We start from the raw sequence: 24,711 nt of genomic DNA, 5'->3' as shown, positions 1-24,711 counted from the left end.
ACTCTCGTCTCCTTGGATGGCTTCCAGCTGGTGAGGGCGGCAGAGATGCTGAGGAGAGCGGTAGGAAGAAAGGTGGGGAACTAGCTGTTTTTATTAATAGTAGATGGTGCAGCCCCGGGCATATTATTGTGAAAGAGCAACTTTGCACTCGAGATATCGAGCTAGTAGCTGTTAGCATGAGGCCGTTTTACATCCCCTGGGAGTTTTCGCACGTTATCGTAATAACTGCGTATATACCTCATTCTGCCGATGCGGCAGCCACTTGCGAGCTGCTTCAAGCTACTGTGTCCCGGCTGCAGATGTCACAGCCCCAGTCTCTCCTCATCTCTGGTGATTTCAACCATGCTCCCTTGGCTTCTACTCTCGCCACCTTCACTCAGTATGTGAAGTGCCACACCAGGGAACAAAAAAACTCTGGACCTGCTATATGCCAACACAAAGGAGGCGTACAGCTCAGTCCCCCTGCTTTCACTAGGCCGCTCAGACCACAACCTGGTCCATCTGTTCCCCACCTACATCCCAATGGTAAGGAAAATAAAACCACGAGGATCATACAAAGATGGACAGAGGAGACCAGCATGGTACTGAGAGACTGTTTTGAGACCACTGACTAGGAGGTTCAGTGCAATTCACATGGGAAAGACATTGATAGCTTGACCCACTGCATCACAGATTATATTAACTTCTGTGTTGAGAACATTGTACCCTCCAAGAAGGCCCGTTGTTTCTCCAACAATAAGCCGAGGGTCACCAGGGATATAAGGGCCCTCCAGAACAAGAAGAACAGGGCTTTTAGGTCTGGGGAGGAAGAGAGTCTGAAAATGGTCCAGAAGGAGTTGGAGAGAGAGATAAGGAAGGGATAATTCCATCTTCAGGAGGAAGCTAGAGAACCAACTCCAGAGAGGCAACACCAAAGAGGTCTGGAGGAGCTTGATGACCATTTCGGGCCATGGAGGCAACAGTGAGAGAGACCCGGAGACAGGGAGCGGGCCAATGAACTGAATCAGTTCTTTAACAAAGTGAGTCCTTCCCTGATCCCCCAGACCAGAAGCAACTCTCTCACCTCTTTCTCCTCCTCTTCCTCCCTCTCTTTCACCGGTCTCTGCATTACTGTCGATCAGGTGATAAAACAGCTAAAGAAGACAGAGGAAAGAAAGGCTACCTCAGCTCCAGAATACTGAGAGACTGTGCGGATTAGCTTGGCAAAGTGATTCTGTATGTTTTTAACCTCAGCCTCAGTCTGCAGATGGTGTGGTCCCAGTTCCAAAGATTGTGAACCCCAGGGAGCCAAACCACTTCAGGCCAGTAGCATTAACCTCTCACCTGATCAAGACATTGAAGAGTATCATCCATAATCACCCCAGCCCCCTGATGAATGCAGAGCTGGACCCTCTATAGTTCGCCTAGCGTCCAGGCATTGGTGCTACCATTGATGATACCACCTACCGGATGCACAGGTCTCTTTCACACCTGGAGAACACTGGAAGCATGGTGAGAATGATGTTTTTGACCTCACCAGTGCGTTTAACACCATTCAGCCGGTCCTGCTGAGGGGAAATTTGGAAGAGGCTGGAGTAAGAAACCAGCTAATATCACCAGGCTGGATTAGATCATCTCTGCCTATCCTTCACCCCTGCATACACTCAACTCCAGAGGCTAACAAGACCACAAATAAAACTTGGCCCAAGGACGCCCTTTCTCAGCTGCAGGACTGTTTTTCCCGCACCAACTGGGAACTTTTTGACCACCACAACCTCCAGGACTACACGGACACTGTACTTTCCTACATCAAAAACTGCACGGACAACGTCACTGTTAATGAACAGGTATAGGTTTTTTCCTAATCAAAATCCCTGAATGACCAAAGAGATGCAGGCACTCATCAAATGTCGTAACATTGCTTTCAGGTCAGGGGACAAGGTACAATACAGGGCTGCCAGAGCAGAGCTGAAGAGAGGCATTAAAAAGGCCAAGGCAGCAAATACAAAGAAAATTCAGCACTTCACAGGAAATAACCCAAAGATGATGTGGCAGGGAATACGACATATTACCAATTACAAGAACAATACTGAGATGCCTCACTAGCTGAGGAACTGAACTGTTTTTTTGCCCGCTTTGAGACTGACAAATCAGTCCCAGTCTCAACGTGTCACTTGATAGTCAAGTTTCCATTTATATGCAATATTTTTCCATGATTTTGATAAATCGGAATTAATGCTGGGTTCTGTGTCAGACATTTTAATATGAAGCAAGCGACCATTTAGGCCAGACTCTTTTTCGATGACAGGGGAATCAGTATTGCTTAAACCTGCCATGATCCTTGTTAATTTAGGGACATTGCCAGTTGGTCCAGCAGGAGTTAATGCAATGCTTAGCCATACACAAGGAATTCAACGAGAAGGCGGCTGAGGAAGAGCAACCATTCCAAAAGCACAAATGAGGGAAAAAACGGGGAGAAATTTTAGTTGTGCGATCGCCCACTTTGACGACGTTTGTCTTGTGCATTTTACAATCATGATTATCAACAAGCAACGCCGAAGGGGAACTAATATCCAAAAAGGTAAGAATCAGCAGGAAAAAATAAAATGGGTGAAAAATTAGATGCCACGGAATCATAAAACGCTAATTGAAAAAGATTAAAAGTTCAATGTTCAAAGTCAATAAGTGTGCATGGCTGCACGTCTCTTTGTGCCCTGCGTTTGGCTGGCCACCGATTCAGGGTGTCCCCCGCCTCTGGCCCCGAGTCAGCCGGGATAGGCTCCAACACCCCCGCGACCCCAATGAGGATAAAGCGGTTCAGAAAATGAGATGAGACATACAAAGTACTGCTCTATGAAATTTTCAACTCAGAAAAAAAGTTCTGGAAACAATTAATTTCGTAGATAGAGGTATGACTGCAGTCATACAAACATTTAAGTCTGACGATAAGACGCAACAGTAGTACACAAACATTCAGTTTTCAGTTAAAAAAAAAAATCTGAATTATCAATACCTATTCCATACGCACTCAATACCTAATTTAAATGATCAGATTAGAGCATAGTCAGTTGTTAATTTTTATTTTTTTTAACTGTGTGTACTCACCAGCGGGCTGTGCGTCGCAGAGGATTAGGTTCACGTATGGACATGCGAGGGAAGTGTCAGAGGTGACACAACAATGAGAGGCCATGTTTGTAGTCACTGACAGGGTTTTACCACACAGCGTTCGCAGGTCCACGTTACTAGCCAACTCTGCAATGGGAACAAGCACACATGAGGCAGGAGCACAGAGGAACTAAAGGCATGAACTTGTGTTTACCTTTGTCGTCGTTAAAGAGTTTGAGCCTTTCATATTTGGTCCCAAAGATGCTGCTGCACACGGTTTTCAATTTGTCCAGGTCTAACCTGTTATCGCCTTTTGGATTCTCAAGCAGCACCACCCCTTCTGAAAAAAGTGATAACACACGTTGCCACTAGACTAAATTTTTGGAAAAAAAATCACTGCATTTATTTATATCACTGTGTTTTAGCATTTCCGAAGATGTTTGTCATAAAGCCATTGTTTGAGTGCAGTCCACTTGCAGAATCTGCTGTACACACTTGAACACTGAAACATGTGTAGAACTATAGAATTATGTTGAATGAAGGGCAGACATAAAGCCTTTGGATATATACAAAGGCTGATTCTCAGTCTTAAGACAAACACTATCAGATCAGATGCAGCATCCTGCAGTGATAAATTCTGCATTATTGTGTGGATTCAAGATGGCGCCGCTCAAGTGGGAGCTGGTGGCAGTAGCTTTCTCCGCTCTTACTCGTTTGTGTTTTTACAGCTTTTCTATCTTATTCATTACATTTTAATATTTCTTGATACTTTCCTTTGTAACTCTTACTTTGATGTTTTAATAACCATTACAACTTGAGTCATTCTTCTATTAGCTTAGCTCCTTTATGCTAGTCCTGGACGTTTCTTGGAACCATTCAACCTTGCCTCCGCTGTTCTAAATACATTTTGTTTCGCGTTTTATCTGTTTGTCTTTTTTTATTTTGAAATAATCGGTGTCATTGTTGTCAACTTGCAGGTTCGTGCATGTCGTGTTTTTAGGGCAGGGGTGGGCAAACTATTCCACAAGGGCCAGCATTGTGGGTTTTCATTCCAACCCGTAGAGAGAGAGGGCACCTTTTCACCAATTTGATGTCCTACAAGTGCAGTCAGTGGATTGCTGTCAGGTGCTTCTTGTTTTCTGCAGAAATCTCATTGGTTAAACTCTGTGTTGAATCGATTGGAACAAAAACCTGCACCCACAGCGGTCCTCGAGGACCGGTTTGCCCATTCCGAGTCGAATGCATGTGTCCCAAAACACGTCCACAATTGTCAAAACAGATGTGGACTGAAGTACCAGGAAGCCTTGTGAAGCGTCTGTGTGCGTCCGTTGTTTAGTCTAAACAGGGTTTCTAGGAGCAAAGCTTGGACTTGGTTGCAACCAAGTATGGTAGTAATAATGAACTAAGAGTGAGCACATGATTCTTTAAGCGCAAGGCCAAGCGAATTCTTTGTTGCAAGCAAATGATATGGAATAAAAACCCTGAGTGTTTTATCTTTGATTTTTGTTTGATTCTACCTTGTTCGTTGCCATTGGTCTTCACCAGGAGGTTGACGTAAGCACAAGCAGGTCCATTTAAAGCGGCTAATGGTGCAAACGAACCCTTGACAATGGTTAGCTCAAGGTCGGAGCCCTTCAACTGTACCAGACATGGGGAAAAAAGCAGTACAAGTTACATGAGTGAAGGCACGATTTCAACTAGCACCCCTAATTATGATACTTTGCAATGTTTATAGTCCAGTGGTCTCAAACCGGTTTCACATAGGGCCGCAGTGGGTCCTGGTTTTTGTTCCAACCGATCCAGTGACGACATTTTAAGTAATCAGGTGTCTTTAAAATAAGTAGCACCTGACTCTAATTAACTGATTGCACTTGCAAAAGGTATCCTTGTTGAGTTGGAATGAAAACCTGCACCCACTGCGGCCCTTTGAGGACCGGTTTGAGACCACTGGTTTATACTATCAAACTATCAAAACATAAGTCATGAATAGTATAAAAAACGGAAAATTAAGCAACTCTCTTGATCAAGAAACTTGATAGTCTAATGTTGGGAGAATTTGTTTTCAGATTGATATTTATTGTCACAGGCACTTGTACTCTGTTAATGATGCTCAAAACATAAGACAAACGATGGGTAAAAAAATGCACTGCATTTTAGCCCTCTCACTCCTACTTCATTTATGTACAAAGTTAAGTAATCTCAAAGGGAAACATACATAAAATACCCTCAGAGGAACATTTTAGAAATGAGTGAAACAGGGAACAAAAGGAAATAGATGGTAAAACATGCGTGTCCCAAAAGAAGCATCTTTGTTAATTTCATCATGACTCTTTCAGATTGAATTAACTATTGTTGTTTGAACATTTCTAACAACCATCCTTTCATTTTTTATTGCATATTAGCATTGAGTGTGAGCAATAACTATCAACTCCAATGATGCTCTAGAACTCATACCTGTGTCGTCTCTTGTATGATGACGGTGGCACCCTTAGGGACAGGATATGGGAGGAGCGGCGCCTTTGTTGTAGCCAAAATGAATTCCGTGTGAGCCTGGATAACTGAGCCCAAGTACTCCCCGTCTGGCTGACAGTGGTAATGCACTGTAATTTCATCCGATGGCACCAAATGGCCCTGCAGAAGATGAGTAAATTATACAAATAAACTCTTAGGGATTATTCACCTGATGTAAATGTGTGATAAACTGGAAGATATTATAAAGCATAACTATTTTTAGAGGGATAAATCTGGATGGATACCTGAAGGATGGGATTGAAATATATATATTAAAAAGAGTGCTAGAAATAAAGACAAAATAAAAGCACTAGCAGTCTCTGCTAAGCTTGATACTGTCTTGATTTGGTCATAATCGATACCGCTGCATGTGTAGACAGATGCCATTCCATGACTGCTCCCCACACGCACTGCACGGGTAACATCAGCTCAAGGGCAGACGCATAAAGCTAGTGAGATACATTGTAGCACCCAGTCAATGGAGGAACGTTGATCGGCCATTGCTGTCAAGCACAGGTAGTAACTCATTGCTGATGGGGCTCCCACTCTGAATGAGTGTGAGGGCATTGATTAAAACAGAGAGAACTTCAGTTCACTTGTGAATCTCGATAAAGAATGGGTTGACCTCCTGCCACAAGCACACAAACAAAAACGCCAACACACATAAAACAGAGCAAAAGTAAGAGCCAAGACTGTGTAAATTAATTCTTATCCCCAGGGTGGCAAATTCCTCACAGATCTTGTGGGATGTGGGGTTTGAAATAAGAGATGGAATGTGGCCTGGCTGGGATCCAGCCAGTAGCACTGCCACTAACTACTACAGACAGAAAAAAATGTTTGTTTCTTGAAAAAACAAGAGGCTGCTGGCTAATCCGTCTTTCCACCCCAGTTGGACATCAAAGCTCCAGCGCTTGAAACTGAAAGGGGCCAGAGCGTAATTAAGACACCATTAATCTCGCCTTATGGAGCAGAAACGTCTGACTGTGACACTGCAATGGAAATATTTCCCAAATTTGCATAGGAGCATTAGGAAAAAAAAAAAAGAAAGATGGCAAAGGAAGCAGGGCAACATAATGGTAGCAGCTCAAAATTTTAATTAATGCTGAATGGAAAATGAGAGGATGAAACTTAAAGTTACCATAAAGTAATATATCAAATATCGAAAACCCCTTTGCATAGATATGAACATTACTTGCAAATGTCATGATGAAAATATGCATTGCGTTTTAAATGTTTGTGTATGTCTTTTCAGGTGATAAGCACGATTTCGCCTAGTATGACAATTTTAAACTCAATGGTACCAAGTACTAATTTTGTTTTCGTTTTTTCTACTTTTCATCTTTGGCTTGGCTCTTTTTGCCTCACTTCCACCTTCACTTTTAGCCAGAGTTTTAAAAAAAAAAGCCTATCTAGGGTTGTTTACTTTAGTCTCCCCTTCAAAATAATATGAAATTGGTGCACAGAAATGTCCTCACAATAGGATAGCACACAAATACTTGCCAACTTGTCCAACTTGCCAACTTGGTCCTCTCGTATAGGGGAGCAAGCTCCGTCACGCGTACGCCACTCTCATGTTTTACTATTTTGTGCTTAATATCAATTGTCATCATATGCCTTTTCTTCGAACTACTGTTATTTGCACCTGCTGGCTTTGGACCCATTATTGTCCCCTAAATTCTGCATTGACTAACGCAAAAATAAAATAAAATACGGAAAAAATACAACGCTCTGCCCAGTGCTCGTAGATATCGTTCCACGAGGGAGATGCGGCGAGAAGCATAGTCCGCTGTTATCCTAAGCAGCCGCTCGCGTCTCGGCCACCTAGCTGTCTCGTATGCTCATATCTCAAAATGTATCTCAAGGCAAATATTTGCTCGGAATTTTACTCTTATCTCAAATTTATTGTATGATGTGGCACTCGTATGTCAAAGTATTACTGTACTTCAAATACTTGAATCATAGTAGGCTGCGCGACATACATTTAAACATTTCAGTATATGACATTTGATATGTTAGCAGAGCACAACTTGAGTGATTGTTGCCAAAGCGTGCCCTACACACAGACACACACGTTTTTATTTGCGACTTCCCCCTACCGCTTCCAAGCAATTGGAACTGGGGCACAGACAATCGACCTGACCAATGAGGACACGCTTCTCTTAAAGCCAGCAACCAGCAATGTTTGTTTCAAAATCTAAAAAACTAACAGCGCATGGGAAAAGTGGGGCACCGAGCGAGAGAGAGAGAGAGAGAGAGAGAGAGAGAGAGAGAGAGAGAGAGAGAGATTTTTCACATGCACAAAATTAGGTGGTTCAAGTGAGAAAGTTTGGCATTGAGAGCAAAGTTCTGGGCAGTGAGAACATAAAAAAGGAATTGTGAACATTGTAAGTGGGAAGTTCTACTATTCATATGACTTTGTTTGCTTGAGTTTCGTTACTAATTTACAGTTAGAACTGGCAAAGTTTAGTTTGATGTCAAAGATTTTATTGGAATCTTTTTCACAAACGTGATTCCATATACCTGAAATTATTAGTTTTCCCGCAAATGGAGCTAAATAGCTCAGTGTGCGTGCTCTCTTGGAGAATAAACTTGACGAGCACAGGGCTGTCTACCCATGGGATCTCAAGTGTCATAGTGGAACACTCATCCTATTGGTTAGAGACTTTGAATGCACCCTAAGTGGCAACTTTATGATATTGAGCCAAGCGGAAGCACAAAATGAAAACATCATGAAAGGCAAACGTAAACAGATAACGAGAAAATAAGAAGCACATTTGTTAAAAAATAATAAATAATAGTTACATTAAAAGCCATGGTGTAAAAGGTGTGAAAGGGTAAAAAGTTGATGCTTATAGTGCGAGCAATTGCATACACACCCCTGAAATTTTGGCGCAAAAACAGCCATTGAAGTCAGCTCAATATACAGTACCTAAACAAAACTCAAAAACATGTATCCTTAAAAAAAAAATACTATTAGGAAACATTCCTCAAAAGAGTTAGCGACTGACCATCATAAAATAATGGCAGCATGAGAGATGTTTGGGATTGGCATTTTCATCGTGTTGATGATTGTGGCAACAGTATGGCATTTGCAGAAATTATAATCTTACCAACCAACTGTTGAATTTAACCGCATTGCTACTAATACACATAGTGACATGCAGCCAACAAACAAAATGAAAAATGAAAACCACCAAACAATCCAAAGACAAGCTTTGACCATTTTTAAATGCCTATGGTATTGAGTTTTTATAGTCCAAATTTAAAGTCACTCCTGTGGCCATTTCCAAACGACCAGCCAAAATTGATCTTCACATAAGAAAAATGTAACCCAAAAATTTGATTTTTTACACATTTTTCATTAGCTGGACTTAGATTTTTTTTTTATTCTCAAACTGTTTAAGTTCAATGTTGGAAAGATTGTTCACAACAAATCAAATGGAGCCCAGTGGTGGAAGAATGGTCTGAGAACCCTGCTACTGTTGTGGTGCCCGAGGTTTAGGATTTGATTACCGCATGTGCGGGTTGTGGCAGGAAGGGCATCCAGCATAAAAAAAATCTAATTGGCTATTCTATGGTATAGCCATGGTGACCCCTGGGGGAAAAGCCAAAAGTCGACCACCAATCGCAACAAATCAAATAAATAAAAATGTTTCATTTGAAAGGCCCTTTACATACAAATGGCAACATTCATGAGGGGAATTTCATGTATTATGAATTGTTATGATATTGTTGGTGAACCTGGCTGCCCAGAATAAGATGTGCGCCTACCTTCTTGCGTAGCTTCTGAATGCGGTTGATGACTTCTCTAGCCACACCTTCGTCCAACATGGACTGGTCTGGGGAAACGTCCAATAATACCAGCACCTACATCACACCCAAGAATAAAGACTGTAACCAATGAATGATAAGTGAAGCACATTAATATTTTTCAGAAGTCAGTTTAAAAATTAAGTGTCCAGATTTGAATTACCTAAGTTTTAAATCAACAACAACAGTATTTTAACAATATGAAGCCTCCAAGGGTTAAACTTGCATTGTAATTTCGTGCTGTAACGTTTTAGAAACAAGTTAAACAGAATATCTAGGAAGACATTCCAAATCGAACCGAATGACTGATAGGGATTTAATATTAAAACAAAGTATAACCAATTACAGGACATATTAACCCTTTATAATGCAAGCGACAATTTTTGGTAATTTAATAATGTTAGCCTCATAAGAACTGGTGTCAAAACTGGCTGTAAATGCTCATCTTTCAATGCAATTGACAGCGCTAGATATGCAAATTATTTGGGTTTGGAGGAGAGAATGTTCATGTTCCAAGTCCCAATGCATTGAAGGTATACTCAGTACAAGTAGTGACCTAAGGAAATATTAAGGATACATTTAAAAAAAAGAATTATAAGAGTTGGACAGTGGTGTTGATGACACCTTCCTCTAGTAACTTTGCATTCAGGAAGGCAGGTCATAATTGTCATCTCCCTCGATACAACAACTGTATTCTATTGTATTGAGATGTATGTTCTGCAGATGGGGGGAAGGGGCCTCATACAGGAGAAGGTGCACGCAAGTAACACAGAGCCAAGAGCATGGTAGACAGATGGGAGACTTAGGCTGTGCGGGAGAGCGAGAAAGGAGAATTAAAAAGCCAGCTTGGTAAAATTGTATTAAGGTGCATTCGTGCAATGAGCGTATGGCTTGACGGTGCAATGATGAGTGATGGCCTGTGGGAAATTTAGAGGAGCTGGTCTCCACTTAACTGAGAGGTGATTGCCCTGCATCGCACTTATGAAGACTGTCACTGTAGCTACGACGTAATTTGCTCCCCACTCCACATAATTTCATGTGTACGTAGAGCAAATATACAACACGACGGTTATGTAAGTAACATCAAAGTGTCTGCTGTTTTTATAAAAGTGGCATATGAAAAACTAAAGTATATGGTTCCTGGATTTTTTTTTTTACCTTATTAGTGCACTTGATTTTGTGATCTTTCACGTTTTTATTTACTCATTTGACGATTTACTTTCCTTTGGATGAATTGGAAGCGGGTTATACGTGACAGCATTTTGAGCAATTTAAATTGTAACGTTCTCTGCTTCTAGATGACCAATTTGTGATGTGTTCAGTACATCATCGGTATATACGGTTCATTAAATCTTGAATTAAGAAAAGGAAAAATACAGTTTTATTCGAGACAGCACTACAATGTGGCAGATGCAGTGTGGATTGGGGTAACAAGTGTTTGTGAAATATAACCTAGGACAGCTGACTCCAAATTTCATGTACCCATTCTGTTTTAAGTCACCTAGAGAATGTGAGTGAGTTTTAGAGTCCGTAAATCGGTATTAACTATACTGTACGGAAATGTAACAATGAATTTACAGTCAATTTAAGAGTGTAAGATTAATGACATAGATTTTAATTCAATGCTTTTAATTTTTTTACTCTACTGGGCTGAGTACATTAGATGCCAACTACTCACTTGTGCGTCAGAGTGTGCTTCATATTGAGCAGCAGTGTTTGAACTCTGTCCAAAAGTGTACATAACTCTCAGGTCCTCTTCGCGAAGTTCGTGGCCATCCACCATGATAGAACCTGAAATGTGCCCACAACAAACACACCACATTTGTCAGATGACACCCAGAATAGGTAAGTAACATTAATCCATCAAAAAAGGGGAGTGGATATCAAAACATATATATTCAATTTCCACTATGCAATTGGATGGCACAACATAAAACACTGGTTCATCATCTCAAAGGTCTCATTCTATCTATATTTGAGTAATTATGATGGATTATCGGGCGGCTCGGCGGTTTGAGAGGGTAGCACGTCAGCCTCAGAACTCTGGGGCCCTGGGTTCAAATCCAGTTCAGACCACCTGTGTGGAGTTTGCATATTCACAATCAGTTCTGCGGGCTCTGCTGCATTGAACAAGCGTCGATAAGACTTGCTTTAACCATTCAGATTTCGAGTTGGCAACACCACAAAGCCTTCCTGTATCTGGAGCGAGCTCCACAAGCAAATATATCGTTGTGTTAATTTAAAGCCATTTTCAAGATGGACTTTTCAAGAGAAAAAACTGGACACCATTAAGAAAGGTCAGATAACTCAAAAGCAAGCAAATCTGTCACAACCGTCAACGAACATTTTCAGCACTAAATCGAATAAAAACGTATGCCAGAAAAACAACAGGACAGGCTCGACTTTCAGCATTAGCTTCGATGGCGACAGGAAAAAAGGGAGGAAGAAAGGAAGATGGATATTGTGTACAGTTAAAAAGGGTTTTTGGTGAGTAAAAAATGGATATATTCCTAAATAATATTTTAATTGTATGAGATTATTATTGATTATTTTTCATGTGTCGTTGGATTGAAGGCGTCTCTAGAAAATGCACGGACCACCGCTGCTTGGTACAGGGGTACCTTCCCTTAGTAAGTTCCAGGACTGAGCTCGAAAGTCGATTTACTCGTATCTCAAATTAATGTTTCCCATAGAAATGAACTAAAAACTAATTAATTTGTTCCAAACCTGTAAAAAAAACACCAAAAAAAGGATATTGGATTGGAAAAACATTTTTATTTGTTTTAATTTGCCATCTATTAACCGAGTAACAAATAACTAGTGGTTTGGTAGTACTAAAATGTGTTTAATAGGACTACAATTAGACGGATTTTGCATTAGGGAAAGAAAGAGGAACAGAGGGAGAGCTTTTTGCAGGGCAATGCACACGTAACATAACATAAAAAAATTAATTGAAGTTGGATTAAGATGCAGACATACAAAAATAAATTTAATCTAACTTTACACTAAATTTAATTTTAATTTAGTTTTAAAATTGTATACCTTTCTTGTCCCTGGTTGGCTCCCTGCCTCCACCCTGACTTTATGATGCAATCTATCGAGGGTTGTTTACTTTTGTCTTCCCTTCAAAATATTCAGAAAACACAAATGTCCTCACAATAGGCTAACGCACAACGACTTTCCCGGGAAGTAGTACTCCTCTCATATTAGCAAACAAGCTAACAGGCATTATGTACTGACTAAAAATGCAGCGCTCAACCCAGTGCTCGTAGAGACATTACACGAGGAAGTTGCGACCAGAAAGACAGTGCCCATGATGTTCTTATGAGCAGCCTGTAGCGTCTGCTCTATGCTTGTATATCAAAATTTGTCTCGTATCTCAAGATAAATATTTGCTCAAAATTTTACTCGTATCTCGAATTGCTCGCATGTCAGGGCACTCGTAGGGCGAGGTATTACTATAATATATTCTCAGGATTCTTTTGTGTATATTCCATGATGTATGGGAATGGTATATAGTATTTTCCACACTAAGTCACAATTTAAAGACTTCTCAAAAGCCGTCAGTGCACCGCTTAAATGGATTAAAATTGGTTAACCATTGTTTGAAATTCCCTTTACCACAGCTCCATGTAGTTGATGTATAACACAAGACCTAATAGAACCACTACTTCTGCTACCACTACTACCACTCCTACCAATAAGACTGTTTTATAATCAGGTGTGCCTTATATACAAAACACATTTTATTCATGAATTCCTTCATCGTGTGCCTTACAGTGCAGACAATGTGATTTGTTCTTTTGTTCATTTACCAGATTTCTTTTTTCAAAATTTGAATCAACTAAAAAAATGACTGAACCAACTACCATATATTGCTGTTTAATATACCCCCCCGCCCCATTTAACATACTTGGGTATATTAAAAGGCAGGGGTATATTAAATGGCGCACACATGGAAGGTAAGATTCACTACGCACCCTATGCTGTGACAGGGTGCATCAACATTTTGCAGGATAAAACTAATTGCTCCTCAGGTTAAAACTACTTACTGCTGAATAAAGTCTGACTTGGAATTTTAATGAACTTAAGTATTTATAATTATAGCCCCATAAACACCATACTAATCTTTCCAAAAAAGCTGAGTTGCCGTTTAATATGTTAAACGGCAGGGGTATATTAAATGGCACAAGCGGGAGGCTCAAAAAAGCAAAAATCATTTAATATTCCCAGGTATATTCAACGGCAAAATATGGTAGGTAGTACCAATTCAGTAGTGATGTGATTTTAAAATTCTTGAGATGAAGTAATGAGCATACCTGTCTTCTGAAAGGCTTCAAGTTGTTCACTGGAAAGCTCCTTGATAGCAGCAGTGATTGACTTGAATGCCCCCTTTAGCCTCTTGCCCAGCACCATGTGATCTGGTTCAGCCCGCAGACGAATGCCATACTTGTCTTTGTCTGTCGATATGGTGAGCTGGCGCACATTGAGCTCCTGGAAGAGAACACAAACACGATGAGGAACTCAATGGTGGGTTTAAATGGATCTGTTGGTAGATTTGTCATCATAAAATTGGAAGAATATTGGTTTGATCCCGTCTTGTTGACGATGTTGAAAATCCTTGAGTAAGATACAAAAAAACCCTCCTTGTACTGGTGATCACAAATGGAAATATGCTCACCAAGTTATCACATCTACACATTTATAGTGAAAGGCAAAAACATTTTCACACCAGGGATTTTTCCAGAGAACATGCAATTTTTCCTGGAAACTAATGCTATTACAATGCTTACAGAAACAATGTGGTGATTTCTTGGATGTCCTTTGCAAAACACAAAAAAATGAAAAAAATAATTAAAATAGTTAAACCAAATTAGAGAATAATGGTCAATTAAATATGGCACCTTTACCACCTTTATGAATGCTTCCTACTGTCAATGGCGAATCGGCAGGCAGACAAGCTGTATTGTAAATGTATTTATGTATGTAATAAATGTCCGGCTGAGCTGTACCTGGAATGCATCTCATTGTACAAAGTACAATATACAAGTAGTATATGTATTTATCTACAATGACAATAAAGCTTTCAATTCAGTTCAATACATACGAGCATCCCGGTGGGTTCAGTGGTTACTAGGTCGGCCTAAGAGCTCTGTGGTACTGGTTTCAAATCCAGGTCGGTCCATATTTGCATGTTCTCACCAGGCCTGTGTGGGTTTTGTCGGGTACTCCGGCATGGTAGTCTGATTGTACACTGTAAATTGCCCCTAGTTATGAGGGCGAGCGTGAATGGTTCTCCGTTTCCTCGTGCCCTGCGATTGGCTGCCCACCGATTGAGGGTGTGTCCCCCGCCTCTGGCCCAAAGTCACCTGGAATAAGCTCGAACATCCCCGACTCGGGTGAGGATAAAGCGGTTCCAAAATCGAATCAATACATACAAAATATTCAGGTTACAAAAATCTAGAATGGAAAAATAGTTCCAAGATCAAAAAACTGTCCAAGTTACGAAACACAAAACGAAATCAAACAATGCAAAAATGTAAATAGAGTTTCTGTACTAGCTATATTTTCTTTCCCCCAATTGAATTATTTAATATATCTATTCTTTTTAATTTGTTCGTAAAAGAGTTGTTTGTTGAGGGTTTTTTTTTTGGAGGGTGGCATACCTAATTTTAGGTTGTGAACCCTTGACTGCCTACTGCATACATGCGAAAATTAAAACATTATCACGACAGGCCTAACTCGCAAAATGCAATGGGTGCCAAAAAAAGTTAGTGCCATGATACCTACACCATGTAGAAGAGAAAAATTATGTTTAGAGTCAGTTAGATGCTGCCATCTCTCGGTAGCTTGAAGAAATAACCACCCTCCCGCTGTTTGAATGTAAACAAAAACGAGTGGAGGCGATCATTTTACTGGACTTTTTTCTGCTTTTAAACCTCCATGAATGGTCATACTTACGATTTACATGGTAAATTTTAGGTGGCTCAATGACGCAGGCGATTAGATCGTCGGCTTCACAGCTCTGGGGGTCCTGGATTAAAATCCAAGTTGCGTCAACCTATATGGAGTTTGCATGTTCTCCCCGGGACTGCGTGGGTTTCCTGGGGGCACTCTAGTTTCCTCCCACATTCAAAAAAAATGCTGGTAGGCTGATTGGACAATCTCAATTGCCTCTAGGTATGGAGTGAGTGTGCAAGAGGAAATATAATGATTTCCCCCTACCCACAAATAGGTGTATGGCAATTCTCTTCAGTTGCATCTGAAGATTACTGAAAACATTTTGATCGATCATTTATATTTTCAAACATAATAGCAGTAAGATATTCTAACGTGGCTCGACAGTATTGTTTCTAGAACATATACGGCCATTATCTATGTTACTAGTTATACAAACGATTGACTTTTGTATTGTTAAAACCTTTTTTTTAAATTCCATTTTTTTCTAGAAAAAATATTTTTAATATTATATGAATTACCTCAGGAAGCTAAGATGTGTATATTTGGATGGAAAATGCAGTTGTGTGCCATCAGGGCCTTCAAGGCCATCAGAAATGCGCACTAAGAAATATCTGAATCATACATTATAATATGTCCATGAATACTTATTAAATAATTCCAAATTATCTCTTAGCTTCCTTTCATTGCTTTCCCCCTGGTTGCACTGCTTCCAGATGTGTGTTTTCATGTTGAAGCATTTAACCAATCACAATTCAGCCATTATTTGTTGCCAGGGTCAGAATTCTGCCTCAAGGCCTTTACAATCAGTTCTGCAGGCTCGGCTGCATTAAACAAGCGTCAATAAGACTGCTGCTTTAACCAATTAGAATTCGATTTGGTGACACCAAGGCCTTTTCACAGGCCTAGAGATATGTCATTGCCTTCTCGCAGGAGTAGAGATACGTCATCCCTTTCACCAACTACGATTGGCTAGTGATAGAGTAGGCGAGTAATGTTTACTCTTAACATCAAATCTGCACACAGAGCCATACCCCTCCAACACTTTGGACAGTCAGACCGTCTCTCATAGTTCATTACCCCAGCATACACCCCTCAGCCAACAAAGCCCAAAAACTTACTATCACCTGGGCTGACGACGCCCTCCCACGGGGAGACTTTCCACTATGAGGAACTGAGCACATTCACAGATAGACATAGTACTGTCTTAAATCAAGTACCACATGGCTGTGGTCACTGTTAAGCAGACCATCCAGGTTTCTTCGCAAGAGCCGTCGCCATAATCAACTCGAGTTTCGCACCGAGGACCTAATCTAGACTCAATTAAGTAATGTCAATGCACTCTAGCTAAAATGTCATAACACTGCCTTTTTTTTAGCTCACTTCATTTTTATTGTATATTTTTATGACTATGTACTTAATTATTTATGCTCTCTATAGTGAAGGTTTAAATCTCTTTCTACTTGTATAACAACAAAAAAGGCAATCAATTCAATTCAATTAAACATGATTTAAGAATTGACTTACTTCCAAGATGTATTTCTGTAGTGACTGAATATCTTTCAGGGCGTCTGGATCCTGATGAATGACGACCACCTCCTTCAGTGGATACTGAGGTACAGCAGTCAATGCAGTCAATAAAATGATCATAGCACAGTACATGGAGTGCTAATGCTGCTGGACAAAATGGATGATTTACCTTCACTGGCAGTGTCTTTCTGTCACGGATGACACGGCCCAGCTCGATCACGGACTGCATCTGAGAGACAGCATTCTCGATGCGTTTGTCAATCAAATTCTCCCTTCAAAACGGAAAGGTAGATGAGTTAGGCACATAAACAGTTTGAGCAATGATGCGTCTCAGCTTGAATTAGGAAAAATGTCACTACTCAAACAATCATTCAACTTTATCATTTTAGAACTGTCATTTATGTATTGCACCACATTTGACATGATAAAAAGATAATGACGATCAAAGGCTTCACATTGAAATGAAGAGCTAAAATGTTTCCTATGTGTTCACTGGAGAGAAACGTAATACTACTGCCATTTTCAACATGTAGATGGCGTCGCGCACGGGTGAAGCAACTTGATGCTCTCCAGATTTTTGTTTAGTTTTCTCAATCTGATTGTTATTTACTAACATATGCGAGGCAAACTGTTTCTATAGTCGCCAGGATTTAATTACTCTCGGGAGGAGATGCGATATATCCAGCACAACAGATTACCAACGGAACTACGATATCCCCGAGGACATCTCGAGACCACCGGAATCTCTGTGGATAGTCAGCCCACTCCGAGTACGACAGAGGCGGCGGAGGGAAAGAAAGCAAAACCGCGGAGCCAGTCGGGCCTAGCTGCTAAGCTAAGGCAGCGACCACACCGAGCACCGCTTCCGAGTAACTTCTTGAACAACCCCAGATCCATCACCCACAAAATGGACGATTTGGAATTTCAGCTTGCTAACAACAGCTTTGTCAGGAACTGCAACATTATTTTCATCACGGAGACGTGGCTACACCCTCAAATCCCCGTCGCTGCGGTATCGCGAGCTAGCCGCACGCTATTCCGAAATGATCGTTCGAAAGAATTAGCAAAAAAAACTAAGGAAGGGGACTTTGCATGTACATACACAATGAATGGTGCTGCAACCCCCAGATTTGGAGCTATTGGCAGTAGGTGCAGGCCCTTCTATCTACCTAGAGAGCTAAGGATTGTCATTGGAATGATGGGTGACATCCCACCGGATGCTAACTTTAGCATGGCACTTAGCTTCCAGCTAGCGGCTGTAAACAAACAGCAGCTTGACCACCCTGATGGAGTCTTTATTGTTGCTGGTGACTTCGACAAAGCATGTTTAAAGACTGTTCTGCAAAGTTTTTCCAGTACGTTAGGTGTCACACCAGAGGAGATACAACTCTAGACAAAGTTTATTCTAATATAAAACATGCTTATAGAGCCACACCCCTCCCTCACCTCACTGGACCAAACCATCTCTGCCTGTCCCTCAACCCGCATACACAATACTCCGGAAGCTAACAAGGCCACAAATAAAGATAATGAACAGATGGCCCGAGGACGCCCTTTCGTAGCTGCAGGACTGTTTTTCCCACATCCCTCTGTTGACCCTCACCAGTTTGCCTATAGAGCAAATAGGTCCACTGAGGACGCCATCGCTGTAGGTCTATACACAGCACTAGGCCACCAGGAGCACCATGGGAACTATGTGAGGATGCTTTTGATTGACTATAGCTCAGCCTTCAACACTATAATACCGGACATTCTGGCTGACAAAATCTCCCACCTGGGACTATCCTCTTCCATTTGCTACTGGATTAAGAACTTCTTAACCAACCGTCCACAAACTGTTAGACTTGGTCCCCACCTCACTTCCTCCATTACACTGAGCACTGGCTCCCCTCAAGGCTGTGTACTGAGTCCTCTTCTGTACTCCCTGTACACCGACCCACCACTCTAACTCCATCATCAAATTTACCGCTGTGGTCAGACTCATCTTAGGAGGGAATGAGTCCACTTACAGAGATGAAGTCAACAAACTGTCTTCGGGGTGTTTGGTGAACAATCTCACACTAAACACCACGAAAACTAAAGAAATAATCCTGGACTTTCACAAAAAAGCACAGATCTGGCCCTACTCCTCATGGATGGAGTATGGATAGACAGGGTCCAGTACTTCAAATTCCTGGGGGTCCACATCACGGAGAAGCTCTCCTGGTCTACCAACGCCATGGTGAAGAAGGCCCAGAAGCGACTCCATTTTCTGAGGGTACTCAGGAGGAATAATTTGGACACTAACCTTCTGGAAACCTTCTATATAGCCACAGTGGAGAGCATCCTGGCATACTGCATTACATTGTGGCAAGCTGGAAGCACGGCAGCAGGCAAAGGCCATGAAGAGGGTGATCAACACTGCCCAGAAGATCATCGGCTGCTCTCTGCCTTCACTGGATGACATTCCCAGCCCTTGCTACCTCAGCATAGCCAGGATCATTGTCATGGACCAATACCACCCTGCCCTCTGGCAGACGCTACAGGTCTCACAAAGCAGGGACAAATAGACTTGGACTGTTTTTTTCCCCACAGCCATCAGGATTCTGAACTCGCGTTAGCACGACACACAATCCGTTCTGTGCAATAACTTCGGGGTGTGCAACAACAATGTGCAATATCTTAGACTGTGCAATAGTTTAGAAATCACGTAGCCTGGATGAGTTGTTATACTTTTATACTACAATTTATTTATTTTTTACTGGGAAAACTATTTCGTTATACGCAGCTGTGTATGTGACAATAGAGGCTTTTTGAATTTGAATTTTTTAAATTTGAATTTCATGGCTTCAGTCTATTGCGGTACTTCATATTAAGTATTGGGGAAAAATGTAAATAAAAATGTAAAAAAAATCACGCTGAAACTCGCAGGTGGAACACGGAACCGCCACTAAACTCAGCGTTGAAGAGAAATGGTTGAAGACAGGGCACTGCAACTGAACTCAGGACCGAAGAAGAATGGCTGGCGCCGTTGCTCTTAGGAGCCAGGGGTAGCAAAGCTGAGGGAGGATTTTCCCAGAAATATTATCATACTGCAGAGTTGTGATTTTTTGGGATTGAGAACAAAGTAGTCTGAGGCAGACTTTAGCTCTATGCCCATTAGCGATCCAGAAGCAGGCCAATCCATCTCCCCCATCAAGAATTTTTCTTCACTCAGTCTTGACGCTTCACCTTTTGTGTCTTGCTTACTTTGGCCATGCTCTGAGTATTGCAGACCTTGTGCTTTTGGGCACTCTAATGATGTTGCAACTTTGAAATATGGCAAGACACCGACTCATTATGTCTGTTTATCTGGCTGTAGATGTTCACGTGACATTGCTTGCCCAAACAGAGCTGTGATGATTTTTTTATATCTTAAACTTGAAAAAAATGTTCCTTTACATTTTAAAGAAGAGTTCAGGGAATGTGCATATGGACCTGGTGCGGTTGGGCAAATGCGCACATGGACCTGGTGCGGTTGGGCGAATGGGCATCTGGACCTGGTGCGGTTGGGCGAATGGGCATCTGGACCTGGTGCAGTTGGGCGAATGGGCATACGGACCTGGTGCGGTTCGGCGAATGCGCGTACGGACCTGGTGCGGTTCGGCGAATGCGCGTACGGACCTGGTGCGGTTCGGCGCATGCGCATACGGACCTGGTGCGGTTCGGCGCATGCGCATACGAACCTGGTGCGGTTGGGCGAATGCGCATACGAACCTGGTGCTGTTGGGCGAATGCGCATACGAACCTGGTGCTGTTGGGGAGAATGCACATACGAACCTGGTGCGGTTGGGCGAATGCGCATACGAACCTGGTGCGGTTAGGCGGATGCGCATAGGAACCTGGTGCGGTTGGGCGAATGCGCATATGAACCCGGTGTGGTTGGGCGAATGCACATATGAACCTGGTGCGGTTCGGCTAATGCGCATATGAACCTGGTGCGGTTCGGCGAATGTGCATATGAACCTGGTGCGATTCGGCGAATGCGCATATGAACCTGGTGCGGTTTGGCAAATGCGCATATAAAAATGGTGCGGTTCGGTAGCTCTAACAAAGTTAAGAACCACTGTCATATATATACAAGAGAAATTGCTGTCATAATGATCTATTGTAACAACCCGATACTTATCAAGAAATATATTGAGGACTCTTACAACATATGTGGATGTTTGTTATTGAATGTAGAGTTCAACTTTATTCATATGACGGTAAGGCAACAGAATTAAGGGGTGACATTTGATACTGTTGATACTGGTGTGTGTGTGTGTGTGTGTGTGTCTGTGTGTGTGTGTAGGGAGGGGGGGGGGGGTTATCATCATTAAAGGCCGCCACGAATTGAAGCCTAACAGTGCAACAACATCAAAACTTAATGAGCAGCCGGTCGTTGATATTCATGACTGAGGCAAGGCAACAGACTGGAGAAAGGTAAGGGTGCACCTTAGCCAAAAATAAAGCAATTTAAGATTCTTCATATCGGCCCGTCAGATGAAGAAAGGGCCGATACCAATTGATGCCCGTGAAATTGTCTAATAATTTAGACTGTCCAATTGAGTATGACACAATTTTTTTAAAAATAATTTAAATCCTACCTGACATGAGGTAGCATGAGATAATGGATGCTGCCTGTGTCTTTTTCTTCCAGTGAGGTGAGGTCGATGAGGTTACGCAGATTTTGGTACATCATCTCAGTGATGAAGGGAGTAAAAGGAGCCTATGGACCAAAGAGGCAAAAAAAGTTGGTGAGCAAATGTGGTTCATTTAAAATTTCCAATGCAGGGGTCTAACAGTCAAAAGGAGCTATAAACAATTCTCGCGATGGAAAAAAGGCCAATTCAACACATTACATAGATTTAGTGAGTAAAAGTTCAGAGTTGTGCATGAAAAGCACTTTATGCATCCCAATTAAATCATAAAGCTGACAAATGCTCTGCATTAAGTTAAGTTTGGAAATCCAGGCCTGATTTCTAACATAGTATAATTTAAAACCTTGGCAACATACCTGTTGCCTTTTCCATCGCATACAATTAGTCTGTCTAACAAAACTCAAACAAAATATCTTTTTCGCTTACTCTTACATAATAACGCTTTCACACAAGCTTCTATGACTCACCATCAGCCTGCACATGGAGAACAGAACACTGAAGAGGGTTTCCAGCGCCCACAAACAGTCCTCAGTGCCACTCTCGCCCTACAAAGTTCACACATAAATAAATACATTGCCTCCCTCAATGGATCGGTGAATAGGAGAGAAGTGCCTTAACAAAAAGGCGCAAAATGCCCCAAATGTTGACTGATTTACAGGGAAACATGTTCCATAATAATGGACAAAAATGTCTGCAATGTTCCAATTATAGTTAAAGATTTAAAACATTATATATAAAAATACAGTGGTATATCTATTCACAAAATTAATTAATTTCAGAAGTGATTTTGTAACTTGGATTTTTTGTAAGTAGAAACATAATTTACATTACAAATAGCATTATTCATTCCAGTCTTGAATACTACCCCATTAAAAAGTATGAAAGTGTACACATTTTGGCACACGCAGCAAAACTCAAGAAACAACTCCATGATGAACACGAGTTGAAGACATACAAATCCGGAACTCACCACCATATTGTGCTCTGCACGATAATGGCAGAGGACAATTTCTGCATTTGTGACTTTTTGGGATGTTGCTGGTTGGTTTTGGTGTCGAGCGGCAATGATTTCTTGTAATTTTACTTGGCAATCCATCCATACTAGCCGTATTTAAAAAACAATTCAAAGTTATGTATGTGTCACCGCTGAACGCTGCTGGCCCGTCCATTGTTACCTAACGCTGAATTGTCCAACCATGTTCATATGTTATGCAGGGTCAGAATCCATACTTGTGGTGTGGTGTCTACTACTGCTTTCAATGTGGGTCTCTTGTTCTGAACCTGTCATTCCACTTCCTTTGAGGGGGAGAAGGCCTTTTATCCCTTTCTTGTTTTAATTGTCTTCATTTCTAATTGTTTCTAGAGCGCTTTCAATGGCGAATCAGCAAACAGCCTGACCTGTAACCCCCAATGTTATAACTGTCTGGTCGGATACGTGGAAGGCATCTTTTCTTGTACTTTTACAAGAACAATAAAGGCATGTCAGATCTGTGGCACTGATAGCAGTGTTTGACAACAGTGCAAGCCAAAGAAGTGTGAAATGCATTCGAGGGTGAACTAATTATTTATCCACAGGTTCACCCACTAGGCGTTATTGGTCATTAGATTTTCTCTTTTCTCATCTGTCACCATTGCAACAATTGAAATTAGTATTTTAAAAACAGTCCAAAAAAATACATGTAGAATGCAATGATTTAGAAGGCTGGCACTGCAATGCAGCTGGAAACTGATGATGCAAAGAGGTTGTGTGTTTTTTACCATGGAAGGTAAAATGTAAAATAAATTGTAACTGTCGCAAAATGGTGAATGAATAATTGAATTTCCTTAAAAATAGATAAACCTATATTATCATCATTTGACTCACCTTGAGGCGGCGTCTATTGGTACGGACATACCAGTTGGTAAGCATATCCACAAACTTGACCAGACGTGGCACCACAGTGTAGAGACGGTATGCTACATGACAACAGTTACGACAGTCACAAGCTAAGTAGCAAATCAGCAAATATCAGAAAGAAAGTAATAGAAAATTATTTTTTACCATCCATTTCTGCCTTAAAGAACTGGATGAGAGACTGTGTAAAGGACTGTATCCATTTGTCCATGATGTTGTCACTCTGCTTTGCGGTGTTCTCGTTAAACAAGAACAGAATGCCATCCTCCTGGGCGGAATCATGCACAAGCAGTGACACATTTTAACATATCAGGAATTAAGTATCTAAAAGCATCACTCACTGTTCACGAACATGTAATGCAATAAAATAAACTTGATGGCAGGACTAACTGGATACGATTCCAGTAACAAGTACATTTTCATGAGTATGCAGCAACATGATTTGTTTTTTCCTTCAATGTTGCCCCCCCCCAACTACACCATTAAACCTGCACTTAAATTTTCATCATTTCCAGATAAACAAAGGACAATTTTTAAATAGCATTATTACATGCTATTAATCATAATTACCATACTGCACCAATGAGCAAATAATTAATGACACTGAGCTTGCTCCAACACTAAAAATGCCATGCAAAAGTATTCGGCCCCATCAACTTTTCAACCTTTTACCACATTTCAGGCCTCAAACTAAGATTTTAATTATTATTTTTTGAAGAATCCACACGCAGGACACAATTGTGAAGTGGAATGAAATTTATCGGATATTTTTAACCTTTTTAACACATAAAAACCTGAAATGGGGGTTGTACAATACTTATTTGGCCCCTTGGATTAATAGTTTATAGCGCCACCTTCTGCTGCAATTACATCTGATTGACACTTGGTGTATGTCTATAAGTTTCGCACATCGAGAGACTGATATGCTTCCCAATTGTTCCTTGCAAAACAGCTTGAGCTTAGTGAGGTTGGATGAGAGCGTTTGTGACCAGGAGTCTTAAGGTCTGCCCACAGATTCTAGATTGGATTCAGGGCTGGACTTTGACTTTGCCATTCTAACACCTAGATGTTTATTTGCGCAACAGTCCATTGTGGATTTGGCTTTATGTTTTGGATCATTTATCATGTTGGAAGATAAATATCCGTCCCTGTCTAAGGTATTTTGCAGACTCCAACAGGTTTTCTTCCAGCATAGCATTTAGCTCCATTCACCTTCCCATCAATTTTACCCATTTTCCCTGTCACTGCTTAAGAAAAGCAGGC

General features: G+C 41.2%; 1 protein-coding gene across 1 annotated transcript in view; it reads right to left on the bottom strand.

Moving 5' to 3' along the window:
- iars1 (isoleucyl-tRNA synthetase 1) overlaps positions 1-24,711 on the bottom strand; it is a 56,597-nt gene that overhangs the window by 1,887 nt on the left and 29,999 nt on the right. The window contains exons 20-32 of the mRNA XM_077726252.1: positions 23,596-23,716; positions 23,419-23,510; positions 22,022-22,099; positions 21,501-21,622; positions 17,063-17,165; positions 16,891-16,974; positions 13,725-13,899; positions 11,084-11,196; positions 9,367-9,462; positions 5,539-5,715; positions 4,602-4,722; positions 3,299-3,424; positions 3,085-3,231 (exon numbers count right to left, since the gene is read on the bottom strand). Of these exons, the coding sequence (XP_077582378.1) occupies positions 3,085-3,231; positions 3,299-3,424; positions 4,602-4,722; positions 5,539-5,715; positions 9,367-9,462; positions 11,084-11,196; positions 13,725-13,899; positions 16,891-16,974; positions 17,063-17,165; positions 21,501-21,622; positions 22,022-22,099; positions 23,419-23,510; positions 23,596-23,716 (1,555 nt within the window). The remainder of the gene's footprint in view (positions 1-3,084; positions 3,232-3,298; positions 3,425-4,601; positions 4,723-5,538; positions 5,716-9,366; positions 9,463-11,083; positions 11,197-13,724; positions 13,900-16,890; positions 16,975-17,062; positions 17,166-21,500; positions 21,623-22,021; positions 22,100-23,418; positions 23,511-23,595; positions 23,717-24,711) is intronic.

This window comes from Stigmatopora nigra, chromosome 10, assembly GCF_051989575.1.
Source record: "Stigmatopora nigra isolate UIUO_SnigA chromosome 10, RoL_Snig_1.1, whole genome shotgun sequence".
In the NCBI taxonomy this organism is placed as follows: Eukaryota; Metazoa; Chordata; class Actinopteri; order Syngnathiformes; family Syngnathidae; genus Stigmatopora; species Stigmatopora nigra.
This window is presented reverse-complemented; position numbering and strand designations above follow the sequence as displayed.